Source organism: Montipora foliosa, chromosome 4 (genome assembly GCF_036669935.1).
Source record: "Montipora foliosa isolate CH-2021 chromosome 4, ASM3666993v2, whole genome shotgun sequence".
Lineage (NCBI taxonomy): Eukaryota > Metazoa > Cnidaria > Anthozoa > Scleractinia > Acroporidae > Montipora > Montipora foliosa.
In genome coordinates, this window is record NC_090872.1 from 47,157,743 (window position 1) to 47,167,742 (window position 10,000).

General features: G+C 39.2%; 1 protein-coding gene across 5 annotated transcripts in view; it reads left to right on the forward strand.

The window, feature by feature from the left end:
* Positions 1–10,000, forward strand: part of LOC138000867 (receptor-type tyrosine-protein phosphatase F-like) — an 87,603-nt gene that overhangs the window by 8,117 nt on the left and 69,486 nt on the right. For 2 of the 5 annotated variants that reach the window (XM_068847538.1, XM_068847541.1), the window contains exons 2-3: positions 1–144; positions 4,890–4,910. The exon at positions 1–144 is cut by the window's left edge and continues 165 nt beyond it. In XM_068847538.1, coding sequence (XP_068703639.1) covers positions 1–144; positions 4,890–4,910 — 165 coding nt within the window. Of the gene's footprint in view, positions 145–3,261; positions 3,386–4,889; positions 4,911–7,263; positions 7,340–10,000 lie in introns of those variants that run through there. The other 3 variants (XM_068847540.1, XM_068847539.1, XM_068847542.1) reach the window with 3 other exon arrangements.

Here is a 10,000-nt window from a genome sequence, read left to right on the forward strand (position 1 = left end):
ATTTAACTTCAGCACCCATGACAGTTGCTAAGGCAACGCCACAATTGACAAGCACCTACTATAGCCTGCTGACCATCAACACCACAACACAAGATGTGGCACATGGTTCATATATTCCACCAAGCTCGTCTGTCATCATTGCCGGTAAGTAGTGGCTCAAAAAATCCCCAAAAAGGACCTTCTCATTTTTTTTTCGATAGTGGCTTACTTTCCGTATGTTGGGAGTGTGAGAAGCACACACACCCATACAATCACCTGTGACAGCCACAACACCGGGAACTTCATCCCCTACTCTTCTTGAATAGTGTGTGGATTTTTTAACGTTCCAAGACAGGGCCTAAGGTTTATAGTCCTTATCCGAGAAGACTTGAAAGTCTAACCATTTGCGGTTGTAATTACAAAGGCAGTACTTTCTCCTCAGTTATTTTTAAGACCCCAAGTGTTGGTCCGGCCGGAGCCGAACTCACGACCTCCCCAATGGCAGCCCGGTGCTCAACCAACTGAGCCACCGGTGCGCGGTGGAAGAAAGAACTTCGTTGTTAGCAATGGAAACGAACCTCAGACCGCCACCAAACACATTGACAGATTGACAGTGTTTTTTTCAAGTGATTGATTGACTGATTTAGCCCTGAACCACAAACTACAAGGAGGCTCTGCCAGGGTAAATTCCAACAAGCGACATGGCCTAAAAAGTAGCGACAGCACTTAAAGTGAAATCGCGACAAACGACATCCTTTCTTTAAATTTCCGACAGCAACGGTCACAGCAGCGTGAAACATTGACAAAGCACCGACACGAGAGCTTTTAAAATTCAGACAAGCGACACGGGACCTCCCCCCCCCCCCCCCCGGCAGGGCCTCCACAAGGCACTTACTCGACCCCCAAAAAGGAAAAAATAGGCACAAGACGTGTGCATGTGTCACTGTTGAACATTTATAAAGGTATGGATGGATGGATGGATGGATGTCGAGCAATTAAGTTATGAATGGATGGATTTCGAGCAATTTATTCTAGGATAGGACATAGTCCCGATTAGGATATCATTTTCCTGGAAACTGATTAGTTGCTTGAATTAGGTATAGGGAGTCTATGAGAGGATAGCGGTTTGATATTTTATTCCGAAGTTACGTAAAGTTCTACAAATACCCGCTTTTTCCGTCCTAATTATTAGCATTACAATGATTGGTTCTTGGTTTTATCGAATCAAGTTACCCAAAAAATGAATTTATTTTGCGACGACTGTCTACATTGCGTGTTAACAAAGATAGAGATAACCTGGATTCAGTCAGTTTATCCTAATATCAATGAGGTGGTCAAAATTCCTATTTAGGATCTATACGATCGCTTTTGTGTTTCTCAAGTTTATCTTTTACGAGGGTTTAGGTTCGTTTGTCCACAACTTTGTTTTGCAGCTGGAGGGTGTTTAGATTTTCAACCTCATATTTATGTCACTGTGTAAATAGTTCACGACGCGAAGAACAAGGCGTGCGTTGTTCAGAGGAAGCATCGCGTCAATCGCAAATTACGATTTCTATTCGGTTTCCCCGATTGCTTATGGATGACCCGATTACTGCTGACACGAAAGAAATGCGACCAATCCGTCGGCGACCCGGTTGTGCATGCGGCTAACAAGAACAATCGGGATACTTGTTCATGAAATACTCACTTCGAAATAGTGTCACGGAAGCCGTGACACAAAAAAACCAAAGCTGAAAGGGAAATTATGAACGGACAAAGGAACGGTAAATTTAAATTTGGCGGCTGTCAGTGAACAAACATTTATTTCCTTCTTTTTTATTTCATCAAGTTTGATGATGGAACATATAAAGGTGATGTTACACAAGCCGATTTTTAACGCAACATCGTCCCAGAATGCACCACGTAGAACCGAATTAAGATTCCTGTCCGTGTAAGTTGGATCAAACGGCTTTATTTGATCGGGGTAATTAAAAGTTGAAAGCCTAAATATTTTGAGCAAGAGCCGATACAACGTCGATTCGATTTAGTAATGTTCTATATTTCTGCGTTGTATCGGCTCTTGCGTAAAATATTTAGTTCCGCTTTATATTTGTCGAGCAAGACCCTAAGCTCAAATGCTGAGAACATTGATGCGTTAAAAATCCTCTCGTATAACATATCGTTGCCGCAACAAAGTTACGTTAAAAGTTGTCTCGAGTAACATGGATTAAAAAAATCGGCGTTAAAAATCGGCTCGTGTAACATCACCTTAAATTAAGCTATTATTTTGATGATAATGATGATGATGATGATGATGATGATGATGATGATGATTATTATTATTATTGTTATTATGGCAGATTCTATTTACTTTTGTGCTTATCATCATTACATCAACCAGCGGATTTTAAACCTTAGCTAGTTAATTACATCAATGTAGATTCCTTTTTCCGTTTAAACAAATTCGTAGAATTTCTTAACGATATTTACATTCTGGCTCGAAATCAATTTCTGGCTGCGTTCGATTAGATAACTCAGTTCCTTGTCAGTGTTCGTAATTGATCTTAAGTCATTTCTCAATTGTTCATGGTGTCCTCCAAGGAAGTCAAAAACAATATTGATTTTCATATATGCTTGTACTTTTCACTAGAAAGCCATTATCCGAGGTTGAGAATTTAATTTATTATTCATTCAAAATATTTCCCCGTTTCTGATTGGTTAAAACCACACGCATAATTCACCATAACCAGCTGCTGTTCACCAAATTTGGAAAAAAACTTCGTCATATTGAATGTGCACCCCGCTGCAAATTATTGAACCGTTGACCGAAAAAAGCTGGGAACGAGATTGTGTTATTTTTGTTGAGCAGAAAAATGGCTGCGAGTAGGTTTAGAAGTTTGAGCGAAGAAAATATTTTCAATGAATAATAAAGCAATTATTGAATTCGGCTTTCGTAGTATATGAAGAATTCTGCAGATCGGCCTTCGGCCTTGGTGGATAACACCCTCTTCGACCTGCAGAATTCTTCATATCCTATTCAGCCTCATTCAATAATTGCTAAATATTTGATACCTGTGAAAGGCTAGGGAAACTGTGAACACTAGACTGGCTGTAGATAGATAGATTAGTCAGCAGATAAAGCTTAGAAAATAAGAATCTGTGAATGCGGTAATCTTCAAAAATTTCGTTTTGTTGTAAAAATATATCCTATTCCGCTGACATGTCCATTTCCGGTCACACCCTGTCTTAAAAAGTGATTGGTCAATCGAAGAATCTTCTCGTCACGTGTCCAAATACATCCACTTCCCGTTGCAAGGAGCGCTCGTCTGGTTAGAAATTCCCAGTAAAATGGCGTTTTTTGTTCGGAAGTCCTATTATTTGTGGACGTCTTTAATTCTGGTCATCAACATACTATCGCAAGAAACAGGTAAAATGGCTTCGTTTTCTTTTATCGTCGCGAGACGGTTCATCGCGCTTGATTGTTCAGAGTGTGTCAGGTTTTCTTCGTTTGATTTGTCGCTTTGTTCATAGCTGTAGGTTTCTCAGAAGCAGCTTTCAATAATCGTCAATGACTATCCGTTCCTGCTTCGGCATCGCATGGAAACGAGCTTGTTTGTTCATGAAGAAATTAATATACTTGACGTTTTATACGTTTTAAACATTTTCAGAAGTTTCACAAAACATCCTTTCGCACTCACGGGTACATTTCAATTTCCTCCACTTTTAGTTAGAAAATGAAATAGAGTAACGATTTGCATACTGCGATCAGCTCCTATCGTGCCGAAATTATTTGGTCTTTTGACTTTTATTGTAAAAGAGTCAAGCGGTTTCTGTCGCACGCCAAAACAAAAACATTGACGGAAGTTTTGCTCTTCCGCTCGGGTTCCATTCCAATGAAGAATCAACAAGCCTAACACCATTGTTCTGCTGTTTTCGTCTTATCATAGGCAGTTCATTGTTTTTTTCGTTGAAGAGAACATTTAGAGGTTTTTCTTGCGTCACGCAAGCCGATTTCCACTTGATGATTTTTACACAATACTTAAGTCGCAGGCTTTTAAACGCGAGATGTTGCATGTAAACACAATCTACTAACACGTACAGGCACCAGGTGTAATCTTCATTAGACATTCAAGTTAAAATTAAAATTTAACGAAACCACGAATTGGCTCTTGATTCGCATACGATTTGTACATAAAGTCAAATGTATTAAAGTTCGGCAATTTAAACTTAAGCTTAAATTTATGCTAAGTTTTTAATGTTAAGCGATTTGAAAATTTCGAAGTGCTTACATTGACTCCAATCGATAAATTTTCTGGGGAGAGTTGCATCACCTTAGCAGGAAGGAAAAAATGGGCATTTGTTTAGGACTTCAGACACCATTCTAAGTAGTTGTTTTTTTTTTCGTTAAGCTCCTTTCATTTTCATTTTCTTATTTATGAGAGCGTGAAGATGATCATCTTAAGGACGGTGCCTACTAATTCAAAGGTATTTTTCCGCGGTTTACTGAATATGCGGGAAAAGCAGATCTCAACAAGTGTTATTAAAATCCGAAAAGAAAATTGGGGGTAACCACGCATTTTTCAAAGATAATTAATCAACAATATTAGCAAAAAGCTTTAAAATACAAAGCAATGTATGGCGTTCCTTTCCAAATTAAAGCTTAATTATCTCTGAAAAACGCTTGGTTACCCTCAATTTTCTTTTTGGATACCAAGAGCACTTGCTAAGTTCTTCTTTCTCCGCGTAAATTTAAACTGTGCAAAAATATCCCTGCATTAGTAAGCACGGCCGATAGGAAATCCGAGTATCTGGAGATGTGCAGAACGTATGCGCAATAACAATAGTAGGCACAGTCCTTAAGGCTTCTTATGAGCTTGGCTAATAATATCCGTTACAGTGTAGTAATTTTGGTATTTCTCATTTCAATGTAGGAACACAAGCGTCTAGTAAAGGTACGGTTTCTTTTATTCCTTCCAAACAACAGTTTTATTACATCTGCAAGCTTGAAAGGACCTACATGTAGTCATATCAAGTCTATTATTCAGCCCATGTCAGCAAATCCTATATCTGAGCTGACATTTACATATACATCTGTGCATGATAAATTATGGAGACTACATGGCAAGTGTGAAGTCCAGTGGAAATTTCCTGGAGATTGCATTTATAGTTTTAATATTATTAATAATCATGCAACAGCAATTAATTTCAAAGTTGTATGGTCAGAAATCTGGGCTTTGACTGAAAGCAAGGGTCATGTTTCCTTTTCCTTAATAGAAAGGGGTAAAGTCTGCTTATGAGCCAAGTGGCCCATTAGGCGCGAGCTTATCCCGGTTTTATGTAGCATGAAGCAACTAGGAGTATTTCTACTCCTCCCTTGATGGGATGCTAGTCCATTGCAGAGCCACCCCCAGCATTAAATTCGCCTGTGCCCATTTATACACCTGGCTGGAGAGAGGCTCTGTGAGAGTAAAGCGTCGTGCCCACGAACACAACACAATGTTCCTGGCCAGCTCCCGAACGCAGACCACTTGCTCCGGAGTCGAGTGTACTAACCATGAGGCCACTGCACCTCCCACACCTTAATAGAAACAAAAGGATAATCTTTGACCCGTTCCCTCCTAAGAGGGAAAATTATTGATTTTACTCTGTCTAAAACCACATAATTTTAGTTGTCAATGGGGGCCCCTTCAGGGGTGAAGTTGGAACAGTCACAGCCATGTGATCTGGTGACGTAATTTGGAGGACTGGGAAGAAAAATTTTAGCTCCATATCCCACAACCGCACACTGCCTTAGGTTTTGTTACCAAATTTCCTGCAGTGTTTCCATCGCCAAACCTCAACAGGTCATTCCGTGTCTCCCACATTTCCTGTTACTGAATGAACATTCAAGTGGAAATCATGTATGTTTCAGTTCTTTTATTATTCACTTTGAAAAGAGTATTTCAATATTCTTCAACCTGCCCTCAGGAGATTCATCCCTCTGAGATAAAAAAAAAGTAGAATATCATGCACAGTACGTATGCCTATCCCCAACCTTAACGCTAAGCATTTAAAATCAGTGCCTAGACTTAGCAAGCATTGGTATTTTATAAAATAATTAACTCACCAAAATTTTAAGCTACAGTAAGGTAATCCACTTACATGTACAGTACCGCTCAGAAATACGTTAACCAAAATATGCGCACAATACGCGTATATCTATACGCGTATGTGCGTATATCCATACGCGTATGTGCGTATAACCATACGCGTATTCGCGTATACCGATATACGCATCTGCCTCATTAGCTTGCTTATTGTTTTGCTTATTGTTATAATAAAGAATACGTGTAGCTTGACAGCACTAAAATAGTACACGGCTACGAACTACATAACAAAGACGCACTTCCAAAAACAGCTGTCGCGTAAGGAATATGACGAACCCACACACGGATGTTTATTTCGGGTTTTGCTAAAAGCAGGCCCGCAGCCCAGCGGCCCGACGGCCCCGCGGCCCACGGCCCATGACGGCCCAGCGGCCGGGTGGCCCACACAGTTTTGTTGTCCAGCGGTAAATCCACGCGCATGCTCAGATTTGCATCGGGTTTGGGCGCGCAAATAAAAGACGGTGAGTTTGAATTCGTTTACCATTTTAATAATCATTTCAATCCTTTGCAATTCTCGGAAAATGTTCGAGTTTACCTCGCCGAATACGACGGAAGTTCTACTCCTATTTGAAAAGTGTTGCATTGCCTGTCACAATTTCCTCTTGATGTGAGTCGTATGCAAATTTTGATGGATCGTTGTTCGGGCATTCCCTTCTACTTTAATTTGCTATAAGTTTAAAACCAGCAATATCAAATGATACGATACTAAAGAAATTGTTTCCCATTTATGAGTTGGTCGCTTCTCTTCATAAAAAGTTTCTAATTGAAGGTAAAATGGAAATGAATTGTTGATTTATCTTTCGATTGGATCAATTTCACACCCTTGAATATTATTTTTCACTCCCAATTTCACCACGTGAATTTTTACCCTTAATTTCACGACGTGAAAGTTTTCACCGATCATTCACGGCATAAATAGTTTCATGCCAAGAGTGAAAGTGATTAGGGCGTATCAAGATTTACATAAAGTAAAACAGGCGAAAATATCTGTTCGGAAGATGATTTGAGATCTAGAATTTTCGGAACATTTGTTGTAAAATTTCTTGCTTTGGTATATTTGCCTATTTTTAATGGATTTTTAGTCGGGCGACCGACTCTAGGTTTACCAGTGTATTTCTTCGCAAATGTCCGTCACGTGCAATGGGCAATACCGCAGATATGTAGTGAAGGCTCAATGTTCATTTCGCTTCATTTTCATTTCTCTTCGATAACCTTAGAAGTGATTCTCTGCGATGGTAGGTATACATTAATGATTACAGGTATGGCAGAAGCGAGTTACGGTGTTAGGTCCAATACGCTCAAACCACTTACAGACTGTTCGTGGTAGACCCACATCAAAACACGAAAATGAGCGTCCATTTCGAAAGTCGTTGTTCCGCGAACTCTTGCTTGGCAAATATCTCAAATGTTGCTATCAAGCTCTTACAAGTTCTAAAGAGATCAGTTGAGCAGTCATTGAGTACAAAATATGTGCAAACTATGACTAGCAATGACAGAAGTACATTAAGGAACTTTACTCGAAATTTTGACGCTGATATTTCTGATATTTGATAATCAACATAATGGCACGGAGGACAACAACAACAACAAAAAAACGCCGTCACTTACCGAAGCGAAGATGCAAGTAAATTCTTTAATTTTATGACTGTCATGATCATTATTTCATATATTTTGTACAATGTCTCAAGTGGATTATCAGTTCTATCAATTTCTCTTTGTACTGCATTAGTTTTCTGTGTAATCATGTACGTTCGCGTGTTGTATACGATTGCGTTACCAACACGAGCAATGTTGAATGTCCTGGGAAAATGTGATGTATTAGGGGAGGCAATGTTGCCATTTGTACACCATCAACATGATGGCGTAGTGAAAATAAAATATAGAGAGAAATTGAGATCTCGTTATGCTAAATTTGTTTATTGGAATCATAACCATGTTGTACGTGAATGCCATGAGTCGTGATCGCGAACCTAGAAGGATTCCTGTGAAGAAGCTGAAACGTCTGTCGCAGAAAAGCAGAAAACGGAGGGTCTTTGTGTGGAAAAAGATTCTTAAGAGCACTCCTTTGCCGTCAGAACTTCATGGTTACATCAGTTGCAGGCTGAGTAGTCAAATGAAAAGAAGGCGAATAATTGCCAGTCTCCGTTCGTTTGAAAAAGTGAGGAAAAAGCCAGCTTCCATTCGACGAAAATTTCGTCAAACAGTACGTTTACTTGCTTTGGAAAATACACTGGAACACGAAAACGCGTAAATCTGAAGAAATATCAAGTGTTGTACACATGCTGTGGACCAATGAGTTTGTACAAGAATGCATGGTGATTATAGACGATGCTGTGCTGAAATAAATGTATGTAATGACATAGAAACAAATCCTGGGCCTCCGATGAATAATATTGATTGCTATGTCTGAGAACAATTACCAGCTTAATTATAGTGAAAGCGACACAGGTAATCTACATAACAGTGATTCAATAATTGAGGGATATCAGTACAGTATACCGATAGACAGTGCATTTGAATCGCTCTTGTCACAAAATTATTCTTCATTTATTCTGACAATAGGATGTATTGGTGTTAGTATCTATCATACTGATAATGGGAGTTATAAGATTTTTGATTCTCATGCAAGAGATGAATGTGGTAGAAGCCATCCCCAAGGTACATGTGTACTATTAGAAGTGCCATCCATTCAGGACTTAGTACAGTATTTCCAGGCTATACACTCACTTGGTGACAATTATGAACTCAGGAGTTATATAACTCTGAACTCAGAGGGCTGCATATTAGTACATATGAAATAACTGCAGTGAACAGTGTTAGAGAACAATGCAACTGCACTTGTAAACAATGCTGTGCTGTAGGACTTTATGCAATGTGTTACGCAACAGCAAAGTCTTGTAGTTATTGCAAATCCCAAACGTTATGTTGCATTGCTGACCAAGGAAACAAATTCTATCGTCACCTGAGCTCACAAGTGCAGATATACCCAAGAGTCTTGATATTGGTGAAGTTGATTGTAGTAATGGTAATGAATTTATATAGCGCATTTTCTATTAGCATATTCAAATGCGCTTTACAAGCAAGTGATCTATGGGTGAGATCGGACATCAAGTCAGCAATGTTTTCATGACGAAATGCATGTTGTTTTTGCCAGTGTGATTACAAATTTCGTGATCTTTCTTTGAGACATGCACATCATTCCATGTATTACACATCTTTTTTTAGAACTACTACTCAACGCTCATGATCCCTAGCAGCACACGTGTGGCCACAGCCCGACTTACGATCCTAGATCGTCTTGTTACCCTAAAAAGGTCACCTGGAATTTTCGGGAGCCTTTTTTCTGCCTGAAATTTTTTCGAAAATGTAAGTTTTGATCCCTATAATTTTTGGATCATTAGACTTTCAGCTAGGAAATCCAAAAAGATGAAAACATTTTAGGGGATAAAAATATGCCTGTATCTACCGTTTAAATACTGAAATAGTTTAACAACTGTATGTTTAAGTGGTTTTGAACTATATTCTCGTTGGGTGCCCCAGCTTGGTCCGGAGCACTGATTAACGGGATTTGTTCCAACATCATTTGCCAATCTTAAAAGCAAAGGAAAATAAAAGCAACAAAGGCACATTTGCGTAAACCAAAGGCACATGTAGTAATTTAATTGCCATAAACGTGCTTGTTGTTGTAAAGTAGGCATGTACAGATGACTGATGTAGATTCCCTCCAGATAAAATACATGTAGAATCCACAAAACTTCCCTTTCATATGTAGCGAAAATTCTTTACCTTTCACAAAATTGTTGCACAGCCCGTGCGTCTGCCCGTACAATGTGAACTTCCACAGCAAAGCGACATCAAAATGACAGAATGATCCGCTAAGAACGAGACCCCTGAGG